General features: G+C 41.5%; 2 protein-coding genes across 3 annotated transcripts; both read left to right on the plus strand.

The window, feature by feature from the left end:
- The first annotated feature begins 7,412 nt into the window (after nt 1-7,412).
- LOC146572807 (uncharacterized) lies at nt 7,413-14,723 on the plus strand. 2 transcript variants are annotated; one of them, XM_085278687.1, is made up of 6 exons: nt 7,413-7,823; nt 10,230-10,330; nt 10,567-10,899; nt 12,771-12,869; nt 13,466-13,596; nt 14,162-14,723. In XM_085278687.1, exons 1-6 carry the CDS (start codon nt 7,807-7,809, stop codon nt 14,306-14,308), a joined length of 828 nt encoding a protein of 275 aa, XP_085134813.1. In that variant the 5' UTR covers nt 7,413-7,806; the 3' UTR covers nt 14,309-14,723. The 2 variants fall into 2 exon arrangements, with proteins under 2 accessions (XP_085134813.1, XP_085134815.1); XM_085278689.1 differs by having other exon boundaries at nt 7,413-7,674.
- A 2,561-nt stretch (nt 14,724-17,284) lies between these two features.
- Nucleotides 17,285-24,539, plus strand: LOC146572808 (ubiquitin carboxyl-terminal hydrolase 12-like). Its single transcript, XM_085277231.1, has 19 exons — nt 17,285-17,345; nt 19,490-19,570; nt 19,769-19,824; nt 20,136-20,208; nt 20,318-20,401; nt 20,892-20,947; nt 21,267-21,357; nt 21,443-21,505; nt 21,615-21,715; nt 21,839-21,895; nt 21,996-22,127; nt 22,220-22,343; nt 22,430-22,581; nt 22,687-22,786; nt 22,927-23,003; nt 23,184-23,292; nt 23,902-23,959; nt 24,129-24,286; nt 24,373-24,539. The coding sequence occupies exons 2-19, from the start codon at nt 19,544-19,546 to the stop codon at nt 24,376-24,378; spliced, it is 1,524 nt and encodes a 507-aa protein (XP_085133357.1). The 5' UTR covers nt 17,285-17,345; nt 19,490-19,543; the 3' UTR covers nt 24,379-24,539.
- Nucleotides 24,540-26,674: the final 2,135 nt, after the last annotated feature.

Here is a 26,674-nt window from a genome sequence, read left to right on the forward strand (position 1 = left end):
TGAATATATATAGTTTGTGTTGAAATGTCTTTATTTGAAATGTACATGTGTAAAGTGTAAGAGCTAGTGTCTCGTGAGAATACCCTTAACGAGAGTACACGAGACTTTGCATGGACTGCGAGGGAGCAGATGTCTCTCATGAAGCGATTTTAAGTTAAAAGTTTACTAAAAGAAAAAGCAACACAAGGACATAAGGACCTCTTTTCAGGACAAGCAGCCAACGAGGTATTTGTCATTTGAGAAATGTTGTTATTTGTGTTTGGACTTAATATGTGTACTCTAAAGTTGCTAATTGATTTGTACTGTTCGCTTGTGACCAGTTCTCATGGTGTATCGGCGTACTGGTGATGGTGAAGCCGAGGAGAGAAGGCCCAAGTAATAAACGCCCGTTTCAAAGAACCGACCTGTGTCTGTGTTGTTGTGAATTCTGTCATGGAAATCAGTGCATTTCCTGTATCCTTTGGGGCAACAGACCTGAGTCACACTTTTAGAGAAGTACCTGGTGAGGTGGATTGAGAGGAATATCCATGATGCATGGCAGTTTGTTCACTCACTTCCTCTCCACCACAGCTTCCGAAGTGCAGCCAATCACAGAGCTTGCTCTCCTGATCCAAGAAGAACACATCAAAGTGCACTGCACAAGCTTGCTCACAAAATATAGCCTGCCCATACACTGCTTGTGTACAGCTTCTGTTTTGATCTTCCAGTTCAGCAAATGTATATATGTGGGTGTCCAGGTATTTGTGCTCCTCCACCACATGATATCAGTGGGTTCAGTATCTTATACTTTTGTCAAGATAATGCACACTGCAGCCGACAGTTATCAGAAAGATGTCATTACCATGTTACATGGATTCTTTTTTTTTTTATAACTTCATGTCATATAAACTAGTTATGTTATGTGCAACACTGTCATGTGCCACTCTGGTTTTATGTTTCAAATTCGTGTAAGACATCCAGAGTACTCTGATGACATTGACAAGGACATCTCCAGTTTACATGGGAAACTATTATTTCAGGTTCTTGAGATTATTTACATCACTTTTGAGAAAACGTATATACAGGTCTGATTCAAAACTGTATATCTATTTTTTTAATGCATGTTGAAAGGGCAAAAATATTCCTGAGATACTGTTAACATTATTAAATTTGAAGGCTATTATACAGTGGTATTACTTTAAACTGAGTAAAACGGTATTTTGATAAAAGTTAAGGTCTCCATTTGTTTCAGAAAGAGCATACTGTCATTTACTTGCTTTTATTATTTATTTATATGCCCTCCGCGGACCATCTCTGCACTGCGTGGGTGATTAGTGGCTCCCTGCACAGTAAGGGCTGCACACAGGGACAAGACGCACTCGGTTACGATCGGATCTTCCCTGGGCAGGGGGAGGTGATGAACTGTATGCCACTTTTTCATTGGCATACATTAAGTACAATGTTTTATTGCCTACTGTGATATCCTAAGACCAAGGAACCACGGAGACCATGTTTAGCTCACAGTTGCTTCTTTATTAAGAGAACCGGGGCATGCGCCCCCACAGACTGAAAGCTCCCCAACCACTGTTGCCCCCTGGTGGACAAATCCTTGCCACAACATAACATTCCTCCCCCCTTAAACTGGAACTACTCTGTAGTTTTAATCACTACAGAAAATACCCATAACCAAAAACTTCACCTTTATAAAAAAAATGCAACAACCCCGTCCCCAGCCTTTATTGAAATTTCACTCCGGAATAGTGAACCTTTAGTCCAACAGTCTTAGGTTAACTTATAACAGTTCACCGTAATCACGGCACAAAGTCTCTCAGGTGCTCCGGCTTTCTCTTGGTCCTTTGCGATCGCCGTAACCCAGTGGCAGGTGATTCCAGCGAATCACTACTCTCCATATGTGGCTTCACCACTGGTGTAACTTGCACCTCTATGTGTCTCTCATCCTCGTCTCCTGTCTCAGCGCTGATGTTTGGGGCTGCCTTTGGGGGCTCGCCTGGGTGGCCTTCAGGCATTCCTGCTGCCAGGTACGGCTCCAGGCGGGCAAACAGCTGATCGACGTGACGCCTCACCACTGTCCCATTGCCCAGCATCACCAAGTAGGAAACAGGCCCCGTCATCTCCTGTATAAGTCCTGGTATCCATTTGGGTCCTCTGCCATAGTTTCTGGTATATACTGTGTCTCCAATAACAAACATGCGCTCCTTGGCATGTCTATCATGATACCGTCTTTGGCTATCTTGTTTTGCTGTCACTTTTTGTTTCAAGTCAGGGTGTATGAGATCAAGAGTACACCTCAACTTCCGGCCCATCATCAACTCAGCGGGAGACTTCCCTGTTGTGGACTGTGGTGTGATTCTGTAACTAAACAGAGCCCTGTTTAACTTGGTTGCCAGTGTGTCTCCAGTACTCTTTTTCATGAGTTCTTTGAACGTTTGCACTGCTCTTTCTGCTAACCCATTGGAGGCGGGGTGATATGGAGCGGAGGTGACATGAGTGATTCCGTTCTTTGCCATGAACTCTTTAGTTTGTGCACTTACAAAACACTGGGCATTATCTGAGACCACCATCTCAGGAAGGCCGTGCGTGCTGAAACAATTTCTCAGGCAGTCTATGGTTGCAGCTGCTGTAGCGGATGGAACTGTATACACATCTAACCATCTGGAGTGGGCGTCCACTATTACTAAGAACATTTTACCCAAAAACGGGCCCGCATAATCGATATGTATCCTTCTCCAGGGCTTTTCTGGCCACTCCCAGGGGTGTAGCGGTGCCTCTTGTGGCCTGTGTCTATGTTCTTGACATGTACTGCAGGACCTCACCTTGTCTTCAATGTCATTCTCCATATGCGGCCACCACATGTAGCTTCTGGCCAGGCCCTTCATGCGGCTCATTCCTGGGTGTGACTGATGTAGCTGTTCCAAAAGGGGGCGTCGACCTTGTTCTGGTATCACCACCCTCGCCCCCCACAGCACACACCCATCCTGCACACTCAGCTCCTGTTGTCTCTGTCTGTAGGGCTGAAAATTAGGATGCTGCGTAGTGGGCCATCCTCTCATAGCATACTCACGCACTCTGGAGAGTATGGGATCTTTGGTTGTCCATCTTTGCAGCTGCTCAGATGTCATCACGCCCTCCTGGTCCTGATCTACCATCAACACTTGGTCCTCAGCTGCCACCTCTTTAGGGAGGTTCTCTGGAAGAGGGAGACGACTCAGACCATCAGCATTACTGTTATTTTTGCCTTCTCTGTATTTAATGACATACTCATAGGCTCTTAATAACACTGCCCATCGCATGATCCTCTGTGACGCCATCTGAGGGACGGCCTTCAACTCATGGAACAAACTTATCAATGGCTTATGATCCGTGATAATCATGAACTTCCTGCCGTACAGGTACTTATGAAAATACTGTACACCAAATATCACAGCCAATCCTTCTTTATCCAGCTGTGAGTAGTTCTTTTCTGCTGCATTCAGGGTACGCGATGCAAACCCAATGGGTTTTTCCTGACCATCTGGCATGCGGTGAGCTAGTACTGCTCCCACTCCATAGGGGGACGCATCGCAAGAAAGAATTAAATCCTTTTGCTCATCATAGTGTACCAATACACTGCTTGACTGCAACAGTTCCTTTGATTTGCCGAAAACCTTCTCCTGTGCTGGTCCCCAACACCATGGTTCCCCCTTTCTCAGAAGCTTGTGCAGTGGGGCCAACAGTGTGGACAAGTTTGGCAAGAACTTATTATAGAAGTTCAACAACCCCAAATAAGCTTTGAGCTCTGTCACTGATTTTGGGGGTGGCGCCTCCTGCACTGCTTTCACTTTTGCCGGCACTGGATGTAAACCGGTCTTATCCACCCGATGTCCTAAAAATGTCACTTCCTTCTCCATGAATTGACATTTGCTCCTTTTTAAGCGCAGGCCCGCCTCCTCCAAGCGCTGCAGCACTCCCTCCAGTGTTTGAAGATGTTCTTTGTCATTCTTTCCCGTCAGGATGATGTCATCCAGATACACTGCGACATTGGTCAGACCTTGCAACACACTCTCCATGGTGCGCTGAAAAATGGCAGGACTTGAACTCACACCAAATGGCAACCTGGTGTATGTAAACAAACCCTTGTGTGTGTTCACTGTGACATACTTTCTAGATTCCTCATCAAGTACAACCTGTTGATATGCGTGACTCATATCTAACTTGGTGTATTTTTCTCCTCCCGCCAGCCCCGCTATCATGTCCTCCATTCGTGGAATGGGGTATTGTTCTACAGGCGACACCTTGTTAACAGTCAGTTTGTAGTCACCACAAATTCTGGCGCTGGAGTCTGGCTTTGGTATGGGTACAATGGGTGCGGCCCACTCTGAGAATTTCACTGGTTGGATGATTTTCTCCTCCAACAGTCTCTCCAGTTCCTGCTCCACTTTCTTTTTCATAGCAAACGGAACTGATCGGGGCTTATAGAAGCACGGTTTAGCATCCTTAGCTACATGTATCTTTGCCGCAAACCCCTTCAGCGTTCCCAACTCATCCTTAAACACTGTTTCATGTCTGGCCAGTATCCGCTGTAAGGCATCCTCTCCGCCTTCGATCTTATGTACAGGTTGCCAGTCTAATTGGAGGGCCTTAATCCATCCCCGACCCATCAAACTAGTTCCAGCCCCTTCAACCACCACCACATCCAGTGTTTTCTTACTGTCTCTGAATTCCACCTGCACTTGGGCTGCTCCCCACACGGGTACCTTGTGGCCTCCATACGTTCTCAGTTTGATTCCACACTTGCTTACTTTGGGCGCCTTACTGCCTTCAAAAAGTTTTTTAAATGACTCCTTCGACATGATAGTGTAACCACAGCCTGTGTCTACTTCAAATGTCACATTCTGTCCATTTACTTTTAGCTTCTGTCTGATGGGTTCTTCCCTTGGGATGCTAATCTCCTCATGCACATTATACATAGTCACACTTGCCTTTATGTGGTGCATTTCAGCTCCTTCTTCCTCACTCTCCACATTCTCCTCTTCCAAGAAATGGGCTTGTTTACCTTGTCTGCCACGCCCTCCTTTTTGTTCCATTTTCATTCGGCAAACCCTTTTTATGTGTCCCACCTTTCCACAGTTGTGGCATTTTTCTGAAACAAACCTGCAGTCCTTGGCCACATGATTTAGTCCTCCACATCTGTAGCACTTCCTGACAACCTGTTGTGACGTCGAGCCGCCGTCCTCCATCTTGTTCACGGCTCCTAATCCTTTAGTGAATCGCGACTGTTCTGTCATGCTCTTCAAATCCACAATGTCTCTGTTAGCAGCCTCCATTGCTTGAGCAAACTTCAGCGCCTTTTCAAATGTTAGCGAATCCTCTGCTAACAATCTGCGCTGTATTCTGTCGTCGCTTATTCCACATACTAAACGATCCCGCAGCATCACCGTCAGGGAGTCACCAAAGTTACAGTCCTGTGCGAGCTTCCTCAGCTCCGCTACATAATCGCCCACACTTTCCTCCGGCCTTCTATTCCGTGTGTTAAACTTCCACCGCTGCACAATTTCACTCGGCTTAGGGTGAAAATGATTGTTCAACAATCCCACCAACTCAGCATAAGAACGATCCCCTGGCTTGACCGGACTGAGTAGGTTCCTAATCAGGGCATAGGTCTGTGCGCCCACGCAACTCAACAGTACCGCTCGCTTCTTCTCCTCCTCCTTAATATCATTCGCCACAAAGAAGTAATCCAAAATCTCACAATATTCCTCCCAGGATTGCAGCTCGCTGTCGAACGGTGCCACCGAGCCCAAAGTGGTAGCCATTATTCCACACTGAGGGTTACGCTCCACTTCCCACAGATGCTAGCGCTGTACCACTTGCCAACCTCAGTTCATAAGTCACTTAGCACGGTGTAACTTCACAGCAAAACCTGGCTTTTACCCTCGTCGCCATATGTGATATCCTAAGACCAAGGAACCACGGAGACCATGTTTAGCTCACAGTTGCTTCTTTATTAAGAGAACCGGGGCATGCGCCCCCACAGACTGAAAGCTCCCCAACCACTGTTGCCCCCTGGTGGACAAATCCTTGCCACAACATAACACCTACGGTGGGGCAGGTCACATACTGGGTGAAGGTGGGCAGTGTGGAGTCCAGCGAGACATGATTAAAGTCCCCTGATATTAGAAGAAGAGCTCTCGGAGATTGCGTTTGCAGTCTGCGGACCACAGAGTCACAGGCTACCTCCACGGATGCTAACGGCTAACGCTAACGGCAATGTCTGTGTTGCAGAGTTGTTCTTTCACAGCGATGTGCCCAGAGATACCTCAACCGTCTTTAACAAACACCGCCAGCCCCCCTCCTTTCCTCTCACCGCTGTCTCTCGTCTTGTCCGCCCGCAGCAGCTGGAAGCCGGGCAGCCTACTCACAGAGGGAGTGCCGGGCAGTGCCGGGATACTGCCACTGTGACCGGGTTAGCGTCATTAGCTCCTCAATCATATCAGGGAGCGATCTCACATTTAAAGTGATTACAGGAAGGAGAGATGGTGTGTGAGGTGTCCTCGGGAGACATCACCCCCGTTTCTTCCCTCACTGGGGATGTAGGGTCTGTCTGCCGGTAGCGCAGCTGCAGGGCGCAGCGCTAACAGCTGATCCCTAATGTAAACAAAGGAGCCATGCCCCGAGTGTCCAAACACGGGTGAAAAAAGTGGAGTAAAAAGAAGAGAAAAGTCAACATAACTAGCACGAAGCGGTAATGCAAGATGGCAGGATCTGATTGCTAAGACATAAGTTTAAGGTTAAGAGAAGTAAAGAGGAAAATAAGAAAGAAGCTCAGCTCATTACCTGTTAGCTGCCATAACAGGTAACACAGTTAAGGTTTCAGAAAAAGTATTCTGTCGTTTGTTTGCTCGATCATGCCTTAAACACATCAAAATGCATAGTGGGATTATAATACAAGTGAATACTGTGACAAGCACTGGTACTGAATAGGCAATCACTTAGCAGCAAGGTGAATCGGTGATGCATTAGTGTGGTCTGCACTTCCTCTTCTTTGATTGGGTGAAATGAGTTGAAAGTAATTGGATGAGGGAACCATGGGGAGTGCCCTGCATAATTTCAACAAAACGCCGTTTTAAACGCCGTTACAGCTGGCAGAGAACGCCGTAAAAAACGCCGTTCAAAGATGCATAAAAACGGCGTTTTGTGCCGAGTAGCGTAAAAACGACGTTTCCGTCTGTCTTTGAACGCCGCTTTTTACGTCACTCGGATGGTGCGTTCAGGGCGCCATCCGAGTGGCGGGAAAAGCGGCGTTTGTCGGAACAGAACGCCGTTTTTTTCGGCGTTTTGAATAATTAAACGGCGTTTTTTACGCCATTTCTTAACCAAACGGGTTAGGAAAGTGGCGAATTTTGGCTCTAATGGCTTGCCCTAATGGCGCCCCTAGCTGGTCGCGTGCACATTTGCACCTCGACGCGGGACCAACACGAATTGGTCGCGCTTCAAAATATGCAATTTTCACGCGTGTGAAGCGGAAATGTGGGAGGAAGTAGTGCCAGACGGTATGTTTGCAAGATGGCAGCTGTTAATCTAGCGTTTGAAGAGAGAGTCTCCTTCTCTATTTACTGTGGAGAGCAGAGCAGCGGCGTAAAGGATGTCCTCGCCGTACCTGGGTCCATCTGGTCCTCTAGAAGCATGAGCAGTTTGGTGAGTTTCACCACTTGCTCCAGGAGCTGCATATGGATGATGGCCGCTTTCAGCGGTACCACCGTCTTTCCCTTGCCCAGTTTGAGGAGCTGCTGTCCCGCGTGGGTCCCAGCATCGCCCGCCTAAACACCAATGTCTGTCTTCCTGCGGTTAGTAAAAGTGTTTAATACGGTAGTCCTTTATTGATACCTGTGCTAATATATTATATTAGGGGTGCAACAATACTCGTATCGATATTGAACCGTTCGATACAGTGCTTTCGGTTCGGTATGCATTTGTATTGAACAATACACATTTTTTATTTATTTTATCAACTTTTCTTCTGACGATGCTGTCTGTGTCGAGCGCTCAGTGGATCTGCGTTCAACTACTCCGCCTAGGCTGCACTGTCGCAGCACAAGCTAGCAAGACAGAAGCTAAGCTCATTGCAACATGGCAACTGCCTCAACGCTACCCGAAATTGAACGGCCCCCACCCTCATTCAGATCTGCCGTTTGGAACTATTTTGGTTTTCATGTGAAGCATGACCCTGATGGTAAGCGCGTCATGGACAAAAGTAAAACAGTATGTCGGATGTGCCACGCAATGCTCAATTGGTGGGAACTAGTGCGTTAGCGCAGTTAGCTCGTTAACGACAGACTGTCTGATGAAGGAAGAACAAACAAATATTATTTGAAATCAAATTTAACTTCCCTTTTCTTTTTTTTTTACAGAACTCTTAGTTACCACATAGCTGGTTAATGTGCATGACTGTGCATCCTCCCAGCCTGTAACATGCAGTAGGCACGATACATTTTGCTGTGTGTGTTGTATACAATAATGTCACACATCTTAAATGACATCAGGGAAATATTAAAAATAAAAGCTTTATTGCAGTTTGTGCACCCACATAACCACTGGTGTGCTTTCACACACCTGGAAAACTTTTATTTCTCTGATTGTGACTGTGAGAAGAACATTTGGTGTTTTGTCTTTTGACAAGACAGCCACATCCCACTACCACACAAAATGTTGTAGATGTACACTGTGGTTTTAGCTTAGCTGCAGAGGTGGGGCAGAGCATTTCAGAGAGCAGTGCCAGCTTGAGCTGAATGGTACAGCTGCTGCATATCTTCTAATCAGCCATTCCTTTTTACTTAGCAGGCTGAAATTTTGAGACACAGAGACCACAGAGCAGCCACAGCCGTACCAAGCTACACACCTGTCTAAGAAGGAAGTAACCTGAGTTGTTGCTTAGCGTATTGTGGCAGACTGGGTTTGAGCAGCACATGGCTTTTGTTTGTATACAACTGCATGTGAGCTTAGGCTGCTCTCAATTAAGATTATTTCTTCTGAAAGTCATAAATCCCTGCAGCTCAAGAACTTTGGATACGGACCCAAGATCTCTGGGAGTATCCCCAAAGCATCAGAGTTTTCCACATTAATGCACATGGAACAACAGTAGTACCCTAAGCCTTTCCACAAAGTCATAGTTTTGCTGCCATTTGGAGCACACCAGCTTTAAAGCAAGGAAGAACACACAGAACCTTCATGGTTGTTGTGATGGAGGACATGCAGAAGGGCGATGTGACAGTGGAGGATGGGTGAGATGGAGGCAGATGTCCCACTATGTTGATTCCTAAATGGAGTGGCTGGAAAAAAAAGCTGCCGTTTCATTACCTGCGTGAAGTAACTACAATATGGCAACACACAGATGTTACAGATGGTTCTGAAATCCCCAAAATAATAAAGAAGTTTTACAGACATTCGGACTTGCTTAAAGTGAACATTTCACTTCTCAAATGTTGCAGTGTGGAAGGGAAACATCTCCAAACATTTATGTAATATAGCCAAAAAATAACTGAATGAAATAACTGTCCATACTTCCCAATCATTACATATTAACTATGCTTCTTTAATACATCCCAGCCTTCATTTATCAGAAGCCAAAATTGGCTTTTGTGTAGGTCTAAGTCCAACAATCAGAGACTCATAGTGGATCATCTGGTTGAGGCACCTTGACCTTAACAGTATTTCTTCATCTTACGGTATGTTATATATTCCTTAATACTTATGATACTCTGATGATGAGCAGGAATGTGAACCGTGAGACCAGTTGAAAATCTACTGCTATTGTCTGTTGTCAACTTTTGTAAAAGGTGATTTGATTTACATCTACATTATTTACAAAATATTGAGGTAAACTAGGTTATATGCTTTAAAAAAATGTAATTTTTAAAAAAACAGACATTGTGTCTTTGTTAGTAAAGCACAGAAATGAGTTGGGTTTTTTTTTATTGCTGTCTTATTCTTCATTGTCAGATTGCGCATGGCAATCTGCTTTTTGCTTTTAAATGGTAAATCTGAGTCATTTTAAAGAAGTTATTGACATACTTGTACTGTATTTTTTCTCATGAACACATTTGCATCGAGATTTAAAAGCTAAACACAACTTCACTATCTAAAACTGAAACCAGTGATTTTATCCTACAAGATGCGCTAATCATCAGTCCAGACCATACATACAGGAAACACTACTCACTGTCTCTTTTGTCTGTGTGTGTGTGTGTAAATAGAGAGAGAGCATTAGAAACACAAGCAGTTTATGCTGCCACTGCTGCAGAGATGATGCGACTGTGTTGGGCCCTAGTACTGATTTTTTCTTATTCCACTTCAGGTATGTTCATTTACTTTCCTATTCTGAGGTTTTCATTTTGTTTATGTCTGCATGAAATAACACTAGCTGAGAGAGGACTTTTTTACCATTTCTTAATTTGTTTCTGGTTTAAATTAATGTCACATTACATTTTGATATGTGTCTAAAGTGCTTCCAGAACAACTGGTATTCAGCCACTGTTAATGCAGGTGTCTTTGACATGTCTTTAATCAGAGACTTTGTCTCTTTTATAACAGAAGGCACTATAATCATCACAGAGCCTGGTGAGAGCATCACTTTGAAGTGTTCCTCAGAAGAATGCCCCAAAAACAATGGTCGATATGTTGGGATGTATCTGTATCATAGGTTTACTGAACAGAATGAGGTGTATTACTATAGAAACCATGTAAACAGCAAAGTCGCTGTGCGATCGAGATACAAAGGCAGGATTGAGTCAAACGGAGCTCCCATGAACCACAGCATCACCATGACCAATCTGACTGTGGATGATTCTGGTGTCTACACTTGTGTCTACAAAGAATCAGTAGACAAAAGTGTTGAGTGCAAAGTCTACACAGTTTTTGTAAGAGGTGAGTGTTTTCTTCCATTTAACTCCAAAATCTTGTCCAGTAACTAAAAGACTTTAGAGGGGCTAAAGACAGTGTACTGTAAATGTACAGTACACAGTTACAAATTCAGGATGTGATTTTTACATTACGAAGTAGCAACAGTATAGGAAGTTGGTTTATATTTACCTACACAGTGGTGACATTACACATGGATGTGGTTATTTGGGCTCCAGGAAAGTCAGCTTTTTATAACCCTAAACTCCAATATGTAGTATTTTTATGAAGTATTTAGGCAGGATAGCACTCTATAAACACCACTGTTGCTGAAAAATATATTTAAGAAAGTTATTGTACCAGCAACAACTGTTTCAGTTTAATACTTTTGCACTTCTGAATCTGTAAAATATAACCTCATTTTTTAAAAAAAGTTCACTGTAAAATGTTACTAAAAACAGCACACAGTGATTTGCAAATCTCATAAACCCACATTTTATTCATAACAGAATATTTAAACTGAAAATATATACAATTTAAAGAAAAAAATTAGGTCAACACATCTACAAAACATTAGGACAGGGTCACATTTAGTACTGTGCAGCATACCTACTTTTTTTTAAACAACAGATCAGTTGCTGGACTTTTAGGAAAGTAATGTCCCATTTTTGTCCAATAGCACTCTAGCTGCTCAACAGTCCAGGGTCTTCCTTGCCATGTTTTTCTTTTTATGATGCACCAAATGTTTTCAGTTGGTGAAAGTTTGGAATACAGGCTGAAGAGCTCGGCACCGTGTTGTCCAGATTGGAACCTACTGTTTGTTGCTCTAAAACCTGCATATACCTTTCAAAATCGATGGTGCCAAATGTACAGGCTTTCAGTTCCACAGGCACTAATGCATCCTCACTAATGGTCCCTCTCTTCTTTAGTCTGAAAGAGTCCAAGTTTTCCAAGAAGTATTTCAAATTTCGGGTTTTTTGTCCACAGAACAGTTTTCGACTTCATTTAAAACTAACTTTGGCCCAGAGAAGATGGCACTGTTTCTAGATCACATACACATATGGCTTCTTTGCATGATAAAGCTTTAACCTCCTTTTGAGGATGGCATGGTCAACTAACACAGGCAGTGATTTATGGCTGTGTTCCTGAAACCATGCAATGATTTCCAAGGTAAAATCATACCTGTTTTTACTGAACTACCACCTGAAGGCCCAAAGATCACTGGCATCCAATACTAATTCTCTGAATCTTTTGATATTATGTAATACAGATGATGAGATATTCAGTCTTAATGGTTTTACATTGAGGAACATTATAGTTTTTACCAATTAATGGCCCTCTGCCCATCTTTACTTCTTAGAAACTCTGCCTCGCTACAATGCTCTTTTTGTACTTTGTTATAACGCTGACTTCCTGCCAATTAACCTAATTAGCAAGAGGTGAAGTGTTCCTGCAGGGCTTTGTTTTTGCTACTACTTTATTTTACAGTCTTTTTTTGCCCTCCACCATCATTTTGAGACAAACTGCTGCCATCAAATGAAAAATGACTTAATATTTTTCATGAAAAAGTAAAATTTCACAATTTAAATATTTGACATGTTTTCTGTGTTTATGAGATTTGCAGATCATTACATTCAGTTTTAATTTACACTTTACACAACTTCTTTGGTCGTATACAAACACAGGGCTCCTGTTTAATGTGTCTTCTATATGTTTCATTACTCCAGCTTGTAAATGATGTGACCTAATCCACTTTTCTTGTCAAGGTGACATATACAAAAAATACCAATTTTCTGTTGTCCTTCCTGACTATGAAGGGTTTTGTATCAAAATTTTTTTTGCTGTTAAAGTACAGTTAAAGCTATTCTAAATTTGTATTTACATTTTTTTCCATACAGAAATAACAAACAAACCTAACAGAGAGCTCCAGACGACCACAGAGAAGAGACGTCTACCTGGTGGTAATCGTGAGCATAATACTACCGAGCATCCCAAAGGTCAGTTTGATTCTCTCAACTAACAGCCTGTCTGTTAACTCCCAGTGCTGTTATCAGCCAAGTGAGGTGCACTGCATACAGATGCTTCCATTGCCACAAATTAGCTTGCACACTTTATGAAGCTATAAAAAAAAGAAGTAGCAATAACAAAGAAAACGATTTTATGTTAAGTTTTACAATTGTGATATCTCTTATGGTTGTGGTCTTCAGTAGGGCTGAACTCAACTTACAGTAGATATAAAACACAATAGACCATAATTCACAATTACTGATGTGCCATTTGGGCTTGGTGACACCCTCAACAGTAATGCTGAATAAAAGTAATATAAAAGGCTATTGTTTTTTTTAAACAAACAGTGACAACACAGATTTTAATTACTTTTAATTACTTTTCCTCTTCCTATATGATATACAAAGAGAAGAGCAATCTTCCTTTTATTTTTAGATGAGCTCTTCTTGAGTTTTCTTTTGGAGAATTCTGTATTACATTGCAAATTTAAAGTTAGAACAGTGTAATTAAAGGAGTGCACCAGGATGGTAAACTTCTTATGTAGCTGAATGAAGACATCACTTGTGTTTCCCTGTATTTCACACAGAACCATGTTCCAGACAAAAAGCGCTCTTGTCCACTGCAGAGGAGAGACATCTACCTCTGGTGTTAATCATCAGTATTTCCACCATCATCCTGCTGTTCATCATAATCTTAATCCTACTGATGATCCAGAAGGTGAGTTCAGTTCTTTCTACTTAAAGCTTTCTATGTAAGGTACTGTTATGTAATCCAGCCCTGCAGCTATGGTGTGCAGCAGTGGTTATCTTCTGTCTGCAGACATGTAAATGTACACATTTATTAGCCTCACCGCAACCAAGTATGACTGCTGTAAACACTGTAAACGCTCTTGCGCTGACTTGCTGATTATATCAGAAACCACTGAATTATCTGTTTGGATCTTGAAGTGCAGCTGTGAAAGGGCTGCAGCTCCTTGGAAAGTGCATCACACTGTTCACGTCTTTCGCTCTGTTAGCTCAAGATGAAAATAATTTTTCTTTGTTACAAAACCCAACGTTAATAATACACTAACACACCTGTCCTCTGTAAACTCCACTTCTTAAGAACTCCACTTGGCTTTGTACCCACTGTGAGCACTGTTTTATTGTTTTACCATGTGTCAAATCATTTGTCAAAAATGAAAACTTTCTAGAAGTTAACTGGATGTACTTTTTTGAAATCTGCTTAAACCATCATACTATTTATACAGAAAACTGATACAGTGGTATTTTACTATTGACAGGCGAGAAAAATGAAAAGCCATGAAAGAAAAGCAAGACCTTCCCTGCAAGGATCCAATGATTATGTGTATGAAGTTATGATGAAGACCAACAGGTGCCCAGCAGCAGCTCCAGAGCAGCCAACACAAAACCCCTATGAGCTTGTTTAGATATGTAGTCGAATATTATTCACTTCTGGAGGGTTTCTTTTGAAGCTGTTGATGGGGTGTTTTTTCTTCTTCTTTTGTTTCACTGCTTTTGGTTGATTTTTGTTTTTGAAGTGATATAAATCACAATGATACACTCAAAGTGACCATTCATAGTGTTGCATTGCCTCTGTTCCCTGATTATTCGAGAATTGAGAGGGCATTTGAAAAAAGCATAAATATATATTGTGATATCATAGGGATAGGTTTGGGTTGTTGCTTGTGTGGACCTAGACCTCAGACACCATAATAAACATCAGCAGCCTGATTATTCATCTGTTAGTTTAGCACAAATGAACACGTGGTGAGTGTTTCTTGTTTATGTATTATAACTTGGAGGGTGCATGCGAGGACATGTGAAACACACTTGTGGCCAAAAACCACCGAAGATGGGTGGGAGGGTGGGGATGGGGATGAGTGGTTTATATTTCTACATGCAGATATCTCACATGGTTTATTAATGTTGATTTGATAACAGTCGCATATAAATAACTGATGTAATTAGAGTTCTGAAAGTGGAGATGAGACTGGATGATAACTGGTTAGACTGTTTATTGGTAAATGGCCTGTATTTGTATAGCGCTTTTACTAGTCCCCCTAGGGACCCCAAAGCGCTTTACACACCCAGTCATTTATTAGAATGGAAATAACAGACATGTTTTGAAACAGTTGTAGTTTTGTTTGTTTGTTTGTTTGTTTCTTGGCTTGTATGCTTTATTATTGTTAATTCCAAACCTTCTCCATAATTTGTGCTCTGTGCTCTGGAATATAAGAACAGTAATCTGAGGTATATAATAAAAAAACATTCAATGAAAAATATTCAATGAAACACACACACACACAAACACACACACGCACACACATACAAACAGTATATCTGGTTTAAGTAAATGCTGCAAGATCTTTATTGTTCAAAGGGGAGAGTGTACAGTATGTTCTGGATTAAACTCATTTGTCATTGCTGTCAATAAAAACCTGCATTATGTGGTGCTTGCACTTTCATAGAGTGAAATTTGTTTTGATTTAGGGTTTTGTGAGCATATTTCCTAGGCATTGTTTCCCCACTTTTTCAGGTTACTGGGCTATTTTCAGCAGTGTCTTCTTCATATCACCTGCACTGAGAGGAATGTTTGCTTTGAGAGGAGACTTTGTCAGGAGTTGTACCTTGATAGAGTGGTGAGATTTTCAGTACGAGTCCCAGATGGGTTTAAGGTGAGGGTGGAATTACATCAGTGATTGACTCTGAGCTTCTTCTTCTTTGCAATAGTGGTGGGTAGGTTTACTGATGGGGTCAGGCTGGAGTCTCCATGAACTGATGTTTGCAAGCGACATTGTGAGAGCAGGGAGCAGGTGGACGTGTGCTCTGGAGAGAAGAGGTATAAAAGTCAGTAGAAGGAAGACAGAATACTTGTGAATGAGTGGGAGAAAGGTGTAACAACAGAGCTGCAGAAGTATAAGTAGTGAAGGTAGCTGTGTTATGTATCTGGTGCGTGCCATTCAAAACAACGGGCAATGCAGAGAGGTGAAGAAAATAATGCAGGCAGGTTGGAGTGTGTGAAGACCACTGTGAAGGGTGATTTGTGACAAAGGGATAGGATGAGGAGTGAATGTGAGACCTGCTATGGTTTGGTTTTACTGACACAAATTTGGCAAACAGTGTAATTTGTGAATATACATTTTAATGGCAGTCCCAGAGTGAAAAAAAGAATATGACCAATAAAAGCCACGATCTATTTGAACTCTTAGATTATTCATTCATTCATCAGTTAGTTTTGTTTTATTTATTTAGTCTCCTGCAGAGTAAAAGCCAGTCACATGGCTACTGATAGTCTCACTTTTAACCACAAGAGAGCAGCACTTCCATTCAGTCGAGGTTTAGTAGCCACCGAGGGCATTGACTGATTGCAGGGGAGAGTGTAGCCGAGTGGTAAATTAATAATATTTTCCATTTCAGTTAACCAAATATCCATTTAAGGTTCAAAAAGGGGTCTTAAAATGTTTTTCTTTGTTTCCATGTATGGTAAGACAAGAATGTTGTTGGGTAATTTAATGTTATTGCTTGTGCTATTTCTTGGGTTATCTGCATGTTGTGTGCACTTGAAGCTGTTAATTTTATAGGTTTGTGTAGTTGCATATTGTGGTCACTGGGGGGGGGGGGGCAGTGCTTAAGGGTTAACTGCAGTTTTCCAAAAAAACTTAACAAGAAATGCATCTTGGGACTTCCTGTTTACCTTTCTTTTTGTTGTGGATGTGGAACGGGAATGTTGTGAAGGAGTTAAATTGTTGGTAGGGAATTGTTAAATATGCACATAACTCATTGAAACATATTGTTATAATTGTAGTGCAGTGGCAAAATGTCAGTATTTTAACAAGATGATGTATTTCTTAAATGTATGATGCAAAGGACCTGTATGTGCAGTGTGGAGCGGCCATTTTCTCCATGCAAGGGATAAGCTGCGAGATCGTCTGTGTGCTGCAGTATTGCAAGTGAGCTGAGATTTCTGTGGAATGTAAGTATTTATAAAAATGTATGTAACACTTCCACATTTTTTAAAGGAGCCTTGTGTGATTTAGTTCTTTGTATTTTGTTCTGCACAGACAGGGGCCACTGCCGTATTTTTGTTTTTTGTATTTCATTTCATTTATTTTATTCCTCGTATTGTATTGGCGCATCTTTGTTTAATCGGTTATTCTGTTACTTTGCCACGTTACCTCTCGTGCTGTCGATGTTCAGTACAAGTCCATATGGCCGCTGTTTGACAAAAGTAAAGGTCAAAGGACATTTTTTTACACTGATACTGTAAACTGTTGTTTGTGTGTCAGGTTTCCATACATCGGAAACAGCTGCTGCATCTGTAATTCTGTCCATCCTGAGGAGAGTCCACACTCTACATCAGATCCTTGGCTCACCTATAATGATGCACAGGTGCTGCACACAACTGGATCTGCAGCTTGTGAGGAACAGCAGCACTCAGCCTACATCCTGTTTTACAAGATTAACGTAAGAAGACACAGTCTCACTAACCACTTTAATAGTGACTTGTGTCCCAAATACTGTTTATTTGTCTTAGTTACAGATAGTGAAATAAAATGGGAAATGATTGTTTCATAATTGTATACTCAGCTTGGTCGAGAACGAGGGGCAGGATTTTGAATTGATGCCATTGGTGCATTTACTAAAGTTCTGGGGTCAGTTTGAATATCAGTGACTTTGACCTTGAGTTCAAGTTTTCTGAAAATGTTGTGAATGCTACAACTCTGTGACGAGAAGTAAGTCTCCTAGGTCTTTAAATTTGTATATAGGTGCATTTACTAGGAAGCTGAAGGGTTGCACTGCGGGCCATCTGTAGAGGTGTAGAGTCAACAACCTGTCTCTGAATGTTTAGATTAGATTAGATTAGATTAGATTAGATAGAACTTTATTAATCCCTCGGGTGGGTTCCTCTGGGAAATTCGATTTCCAAAAAAGCACAGCACCGACAGAAGTTACAGAGTTACTGAATATTATATATACACACACACACACACACACACACACACACACACACACACACACACACACACACACACACACATATATATAAATACAGAGACAATATAAATAAAATATACGAAGGGGATAAATAGAATAAATAGGAATAAAAAATAAAAATACAAGTGAATTGCACATTTCAAGTATTGAGTCTATTGCACTGTTGACTATTTACAAAAGTATTGCACAAAAGGTATTGCACAGTGAGGTGAAGAGGCACTACAGCTTAGTTGTTCCCCCTCCTTTGTCCTCCTGTTTCCCCTCCCTCTCCCCTCCAGAGAGGAGTTAAACAGTCTGATGGCGTGTGGGACAAAGGAGTTTTTAAGTCTGTTAGTTCTTGTCTTTGGGAGAAGCAACCTGTCACTGAACAGACTCTTCTGGTTGTTAATGGCCATGTGCAGAGGATGCCCAGCATTGTTCATAATGTCCATCAGTTTCTTTAATGTCCTTTTCTCTGCCACTGTCACCAGAGTGTCCAGCTTCATGCCGACCACAGAGCTAGCCCTCCTGATCAGTTTCTCCAGCCTGGATGAGTCCTTCTTTGCTGTGCTGCTCCCCCAGCACACCAAAACAAAACAAAAGAGATCGTTGACTTCAGGAGAGCACAGTGGGATCACTGCCCACTTAACATGAATGGATCCTCTGTGGAGGTCGTCAAGAGCACCAGATTTCTTGGTGTCCACCTGGCGGAGAACCACTCCTGCTCCCTCAACACCAGCTCCATAACCAAGAAGGCCCAGCAGCGTCTCTACTTCATGCAGAAGCTGAGGAAAGCCCGTCTCCCACCATCCATTCTCACCACCTTTTACAGTGGGACTAATGAGAGCATCCTAAGTAGCTGCATCACTGTCTGGTATGGTAACTGCAGCGTATTGGATCGCAGTACCCTACAACGGATTGTGAGAGCAGCTAAGAAGGTCATTGGAGCCCCTCTCCCCTCCTTATAACACCCGCTTGCTGGAGGACCCCACACAGCCTTCAAACACACTCTTCACCCTGCTGCCTTCTGGAAAGAGGTCCCACAACATCCGGGCCCTCGCTACCAAACTACGGAAAAGTTTCTTCCCACAAGCCGTCAGACCCCTGAACACTCAGTGACTGCACTGGCACACGCACACCTTCACACATGTCACTACCAAGCACTTATCTGCAGTATCTCACACTCATATACATACATACAGACACCAAGTTACTTTTGCACAATACTCAGCATTTTGCACATTTCCATTGTCTTGTGTCTGTTTCGTCCTGTTCTGTCACGTTTTGCACTGTTTTGTCTTGTTTATTTTTGCAATTTATGCACACTGCACTTTATGTAGTCCTGGGTTTGTCCGTATATGTCATATATAGCACCAGGGTCTCGGAGGAACGCTGTCTCGTTTCACTCTGTACAGCACCTCTGCACGTGGTTAAAATGACAATAAAAGCCACTTGACTTGACCTGTTTTGTGTAGCAGTTGCTTGGAGACGAGCACCATACAGTTCAAATGAGCATACATTCCAAAATATGCAAATTTGCCCCATACATCATAATGATGATGTTTGCTGTTCAGGGTATGAACGTTCTATGCTGAAAGTTTATAAATATACAACCTTTGACTGCTTGTTTTCAGTTGAACTTTTGCAAAGCTGAGGAGATTTTGGCTGCGATCACATCAAGTCCAAAGATGTTTAAACTTCTTTTTCACAGAAAGGTAAGTTTGAAGAGACTCGCAGCACATTTCTATGAATATTTTCTTATGGTAAACAAGCATTTTTGAAACTTTTAAGGAAGCTTCTTGGATGATTTCTGTAAAAACTGAATTTTGAATCCAAATGAAGGATTTTGTATTTTCATACCATATACTTTGTTTTATGCCATTACTGATGTTGGTTTTCTTGTTTCTAAACAGAAATCACACAAACAAAACGTGGCAGAGAAGGAAATTCCTTCTACGTCTCATCAGAGGTAAAGAAATGCGCCAGTCTTTAATGCTGCTGGAGATATTTATAGCAGTGGTTTGGTTGGAGCTCTTTTATTTCCCTTTTATTGGCATTTTTCTTCCACCTTGTGTATTTACATCTTTTTTACTACTTCTAGTCTTGTCTATAATTTATATTGATTCAGAGATTAGCGTTTGAAAATGTAGAGTGTAAATGTACAAAATACATGATTTTGTTCCATTACAGTTATTAATTTTTATCTGCAATCTCCAGCATGTACTCCTTGTTAAAAATTTGCACTTTGAAAAATAACATTTACACTTTTGTCCTCATCAGCATCCCGGATGCTCCTGTTACTGAAAATGGTCAAAAGAAGAAGAGAAAATGGAGACACCTCTGCTGTTCCTCGGTTTGCTTTTACACAAAACATATGAAATGCACATTCTCTTTAAATTGCACTTGTTAATTTAAAGTGACTTTACTTTTTTAATAAACGTATGTTTGTTCGTCCTCTGCAGCAAACTGACAGCGATGCAGAGGCAGAGAGCAACACTGTGAAGACACAAAAAAAGTGTCGCTGGTTTCTTTTTAAATTCTGGAAGGTATGTTTTATGGAAAGAGTCACTGTCATCAAGCATTTACTCATCACAGTTAAATGAGAAGAATTAAGAGCAATTTAGCACACAGCCATGTCCTCAAATTAAGTTCAAAGATGTTTAAACGTTTTTTTTTCACAGAAAGGTAAGTTCGAAGAGACTTGCAGGATGTTTCTCTAAATATTTTTTATGGTGAATAAGCATTTTTGAAGCTTCATGGATGATTTCTGTAAAAACTGAATTTTGATCAGAACCAAATGAAGGATTTTGTATTTCATAGGACAAACTTTAAAACTCAATTTAAGGCATGAATAAATTGTTTTTATTTTATTTAAAGATATTCCTATATATCTGCTTCATGAGCTGACAGCTCACTAAAGTGATAAATAATATGAAATAATACCAAATTCTCTAACTGGACACTTTTCATGGAGAGACCCACTTGGTATGTTTGTTTTATGCCATTACTGATGTTGCTTTTCTTGTTTCTAAACAGAAATTACACAAACAAAACGTGGCAGAGAAGGAAATTCCTTCTACGTCTCATCAGAGGTAAAGAAATGCGCCACTCTTTAATGCTGCTGGAGATATTTATAGCAGTGGTTTGGTTGGAGCTCTTTTATTTCCCTTTTATTGGCATTTTTCTTCCACCTTGTGTATTTACATCTTTTTTACTCCTTCTAGTCTTGTCTATTATTTATATGGATGCAGAGATTAGCGTTTGAAAATGTAGAGTGTAAATGTATAAAATACATGATTTTGTTCATGTTGGTATTCCATTACAGTTATTCACTTTTATTAGCAATCTGTATTAGCAAAATGTACTCCTTCTTATAAATTTCCACAACATTTACACTTTTGTCCTCATCAGCATCCCGGATGCTTCTGTTGCTGCCACACCAGCTAACCCTGAAAATGGCCAAAAGAAGAGAAAATGGAGACACATCTTCTGCTGTTCCTCGGTTTGCTTTTACACAAAACATATGAAATACACATTCTCTTTAAAATGTACTTTTTAATAAACTTATGTTTGTTCGTCCTCTGCAGCAAACTGACAGCGATGCAGAGGCAGAGAGCAACACTGTGAAGACTCTTTTTAAATCCGGGAAGGTATGTTTTATGGAAAGAGTCACTGTCATCAAGCATTTACTCATCACAGTTAAATGAGAGCAATTAAGAGCAATGAGGCACACAGCTATGTCCTATATATTTATATCAGGTAAGAAGCACCACGGAAACGATCCCAGCAGACCTGAGTTGGGACACTTGGATTATGGAGCTTCTGGACCAAGAGAGTGGATGGGAGCATGTGTTTAACAGGTAAGAGAAAGACGTCCTCCAAAATGTTTCAACTTCAAAGCTCATGCATCCATGCACATACACTGCTCAGCATCCTGACATCTTTCCTAATTTTGTGTTTGTGTTTTTACCTTTTTGGAGCAGTGTAGCATGCGGTGGAGAAATAATAGAAAGTCAAACTGGGACTATAGACTGCTTCGGGTGAGTACACGTGGTGCACAAAGACCAAAGCTCACTTTGTCAAAGTGGAGAAAATGAATTCTTTTACACTGATACTGTAAACGTTGTGCGTGTGTGTCAGGTTTCCAAACATCGGAAACACCTGCTACATGAACTCCTGCCTGCAGAGCCTCCTCAACATTGAGGAGTTCATAAGAGACATCAGGCGTCAGGAGGTTTTGTGGAGCACAGATCCAGAAGCTCAGCTCTTAAGGTGCGCTACGTCAACCTTCTACTTTCTTCAAAAACCTGAAGAACAAAGAGATCTAACAGCAGAAATGTCTGTTTACCCTTTCCTTTCTACAGAAGGCTCATTGATGTCAGGGACTGTCATGAGTCAACAGATTATGGCCTTAAAGATCACCACCTAAGAGCTTTTAAGAAGGCATTCAGCAGTCAAGCTCCTGAATACACCGGCAGTGCACAGAAAGTGCGTCAGCTATTTGGACATTTTGTTTTTTTGCTTTACCTTCTGATTTTGATGTACTGTTTTAAATCTCTCTGCTTTTCTTTCAGGACGCTCATGAATTCCTAACATTGTTCCTCAATGAGGTCAAAAGGCTCGCACCTCACCTGGAGAGGAACGCAGCTCTCCTGGGCCAAAGTTATACCTGCCCAGTAGAAGAGCATCACATTTTTAAAATGGAAAACATGAGGACATGCAAGAGGTAAGCCTGTCTTTCAGAAACGCAGAGCTGGTTGCAATATTTTCATATACCTCTTTTCCACCTACCTGATCTTTACTTTAACTACGTTACTCCTGAAATGTGTAGCTGTGGTCACCAATCATCACAGCACGAGGACTTCACCAGCTTGTCTCTTGACCTTGTTCCAGAGGGGTCTATTATAAACATGTTAGAGACATACTTGAAGGTAAGATCACAAATTCCAATAGAGTTGTAGTGTCAGCGATCTTAACACACCTTTTTTGTTAGTGTTTGTGCGTATGTGTGTGTGCATATGTTGAGATTTCTTTCTACCATAAAGCCTGTTTTCTCTGTGCTGTTGTTCAGGAACAAGAAATAGAATTTCGCTGTGATTGTGGAGGGACGGCCTCAGAACTGAAGTCGTCTTTTGATACACTGCCAAGGTGAGTAAGGTCACATCAGAATTGATCGACTGACCAGGTTTCCAAACTGTGGCGCATCAAATATCAGAGTTTTTCGAGACAATACTTGAGCAGTCGTTTTCTCCCATCTTCTGTTTGTGTTTGACACTCATTCTTCTTATTTTCTACCTTGTTTGTGTTTTTTTTCTTCTTTTCTGCCAGAGTCCTGATCTTGCATCTGAAGAGGTTTGGCTTTACACAAACCTACAACATTAAGAAGGTGGATGACCCCGTCAGGCTGCAGAGGGACTTGGTGGTGCCATCCAATCAGGTAAAAACAGACTGCAGAACGTCTCAGGCTACGTCCACACTAGCCCTGATAGATTTGAAAACTCCGTGTCCACACTAGTGTTTTCAGTCATTTTCAAATAGTTGTGCGTCTGCATTGAAACGGCCGAAAACGCTTACGTTCCAGTCCTGCGCATGCGCAAAAGTGAGTGAGGATTACAGAATTTGAAGAAAAGCTATCCGGAGCATGTACAAACTGATATTAATCTTTTTTAGGGCTGTCAAAGTTGAGAGCAATCAAAACAACCGCTGTATAATGCACTCGGCTATCTTTGTTTAATTGCTCACATGACTGCATCACATGACTAAAATGCGTCATCGTTTTAGAAAGTCTGCGTTTTCGAGTGTCCACACTGCGACGGGACAACTCCGTTTTGAAATGTGTGCGTTTTCGAGAGCGTTTTCAAGATGCTGTGTTTTTCCTTGAGGAAAACGCCATCTCAGTGTGGACGGGAGGTCAAAGCGGAGAGAAAACGATGTGTTTTCAAACGAAAACGCATTAGTGTGGACGTAGCCTCAGCAAATCAGCTTAATTATGGCTCTGATGTGAGACTTTGTGAAACTAACACTCTTTGGATTTGTTCCTTCTCAGGGTGGTGGCTGTTATAGTCTTGTCAGCATCATCAGTCATTATGGAGGCACAGAGTCAGGTAAAACAACAGACTTGTTACAAACAGAAAATGAAAACTTTCTACTTTTCAGTGAAGGACTCACACACAAAAGCTTTTGATGTTCTAAGACGCACTAAGTCAAAATCACTGTTTGCTTGAATCAGCTGACTTCCAGAAGTTGGATTCATTTGTCTTAATGTGATTTCAGGACACTACATCTGTAGTTCTGTCCATCCTGAGGAGAGTCAGCACTCTACATCAGATCGCTGGCTCACCTATAATGACGCACAGGTGCTCCACACAACCGGATCGGCAGCTTGTGAGGAACAGCAGCACTCGGCCTACATGCTGTTTTACAAGAGAAACGTAAGAAGACACAGCATCTCATCCTGAAGTGAGAGAATTTTTAAATGTCCTGTTACCTTGTTAACCAGTTTTGTCTTCATTCTCAGTTCTGAAACAGGAAATGGAAGGAAGGTCATCATCATGCTGAGAAGAAACAACACTCGTCCCAGCCCACCATCGCACACTGGAGGACAAGTACTGGTAAGTATTGCCCTCAGGAGGGAGGGTCCTCCCAGAGAGCCTGGTCCTCCCAAGATTTCTTCCTCCAGGAGGGAGTTTTTTCTTGCCACTGTCGCCCCACATTCACTGGTCTCATCAGCAGGGACATTTTTAACATCCTAAGACCTGAACTCTTTCATGGCATGCATTTTTAATTTCTCTGTGCCATTTGGGTTGATTGGGACCTGATGAATGTGAAAACAAAGACATCAGATTCGGACTATCTTTTTTTTGTTTCTCAAAAAAATGAGATCCACATATGAGGACATTCATTTTAAAGTTCGATTGAACAGGGGCAGTGTAATGTCCTCCCTCATAAGTGGATATCAGGTTTTTGAAGAGCAAAATTTTGTATTTTGGTCTCATAAATGTTATGTCCACATATGTGGACACCAGGTCCTAGGAGGTTAAAACAAAATCTACTAGTAGTGCAGCACTACTAGAGATCGTCCTTTTCTAGACCAGTGTTTGGCTTGCTCTCTGGAACAACAAATTAGTGCTGTCAGCGTTAACGTCATTTTAACTAATGACGTTTACGCTGACAGCACTAATTTGTTGTTATTATTATTAATATTATTATTAATTTATTTGTAAAATAAATTAAATTTAAAAAAACAAAGAAACAATTTGATTCTTTATGTTATTTTGTTTTATTAAAATCAAAATAACAACAAAACAAAAATAACTAATAAAAAAAATATTAAAAGTATTCAGCAGTGTTTTGTGAAATTTGTAATGAGCCTTAGTTAAGTTGATGTCACAGAAGTTTCTGAATCATTTAGATTGTTCAACAAACTGATTCACTCAGGTAAAGATGGTAAGCTGGAGCAATGGTACGCTTGGAGTTCAGTTTAAGTTTTCAGACAAACATTCACTCGATCAGTTGCAGCTTCTGCTTTTAAATAAATGATTTAGCTGCAAATGTTTAGCTGCAGGTAGCAAAGTCCAAAAGTGACAACATTTCCACTGCAGTCTCTCCAGAAATGGCTTATAAACTTTTGACCAAATTAGACATTTATCCTTGGATCATTGACAACCCTGTAGGGTGAAAATCTTTAATTGTACCTTTTATAACATTTTAACAAGTTACTGTCTCCTGCTGCATGTTTCCTGTTTTGGCTGAACTTCATCAGCAAAGCCCTCAAAGCAGCATATGAAAGAAAGTCATCTTTCATTGTTGTCTCCAGCGTGTTAAAAGAGAGATCGAGCTCAGTGATGAGTTTTGAAGCAGCTGCAGGGACTTCTCGAAGGTTTTGGCTCAAACAGTCGCAGGATGTTGTTCACAGTGGTGACACTGTTGACTGGTGATTGACAAGCACTGAGATACTAACATGACAAACACAAGAAACATCATGACTTATTCTCCTGAGTGCCTGCAAAACACAAACACAAAATCAAACTCAAAGCTTTTCTCTCAGGTGCTGGTGTGGCACAATCTAATGATAAGAAAGGTCATGCTTACAGCTTTTGGAGCACAGCTGCACAAAATAACAGCTTTTGGAGCACAAAATGCATTACAGGTAAACCCAGTACCCAAACATGTTAACAAGGATAAAGAAAAAACCTGAAACAAAAGCAGGTAGTGTGGTGATTTATGTTGTGAGGATGCTTTCACTCCCATCAAAGTCGCCCAGTGTTGAGAACCCAAATGAGCCCAAAAACCTCAAGTGGCTGCAACCAACAGCGAACGTCAAGAAGTGGATACTTGCATGTTGAGCCAGAAACATGGAGAAAACCCAAAAGAGGCAAGACAGCACACCTTGGTGCCACTCAGGCAGTACGAACACCTGGAAAGAGGAGCCCACAGTTCAGACCCAAGGACACTGGTAAGGACACCAGCCAGCCAGTTATAAGTCTAGTTTTAATTTTCATTTTAGTTAGTGTTATGGCCTGTCTAAGGGTGGCCAGACCATAATATAAGGGTGATCCACCCCTGTCTGACCCCAAGCAGCACATCACACAACCAGTACAATTTTGATGGTGATTTTTTTTCACAGTGATTGAATTCTAACAAAGGAAAGGAGCGAACTACAGCTTCGGGGTGGACCCCAAAACAACAAACAAAAGGGACCGTATCTAAAGGATGTACAAAACTTATTTATGAAAAGAATAAAACCAAATAACAATGTCTTATCTCCCTAACTAACAAAAACATGAGAAAAGGGTAATCGAATAGAGTGAACCATAGAC

The sequence above is a fragment of the Mchenga conophoros genome, linkage group LG6, assembly GCF_057382185.1.
Source record: "Mchenga conophoros isolate Kocher_MC1m ecotype Shallow Benthic linkage group LG6, M_conophoros_male_GT1.1, whole genome shotgun sequence".
Taxonomy (NCBI): domain Eukaryota; kingdom Metazoa; phylum Chordata; class Actinopteri; order Cichliformes; family Cichlidae; genus Mchenga; species Mchenga conophoros.

Bases quoted from the DNA above. Each gene is read 5' to 3' on its own strand.
- LOC146572808 (XM_085277231.1), top strand. From the start codon at position 19,544: ATGTTTAAACTTCTTTTTCACAGAAAG. The intron at 20,209-20,317 runs GTTTGCTTTTAC...CGTCCTCTGCAG, and splicing joins GACACCTCTGCTGTTCCTCG to CAAACTGACAGCGATGCAGA. The intron at 21,716-21,838 runs GTAAGAGAAAGA...TTTTTGGAGCAG, and splicing joins TGGGAGCATGTGTTTAACAG to TGTAGCATGCGGTGGAGAAA.
- LOC146572807 (XM_085278687.1), top strand. The intron at 12,870-13,465 runs GTCAGTTTGATT...TATTTCACACAG, and splicing joins TACTACCGAGCATCCCAAAG to AACCATGTTCCAGACAAAAA. The intron at 13,597-14,161 runs GTGAGTTCAGTT...TACTATTGACAG, and splicing joins TCCTACTGATGATCCAGAAG to GCGAGAAAAATGAAAAGCCA.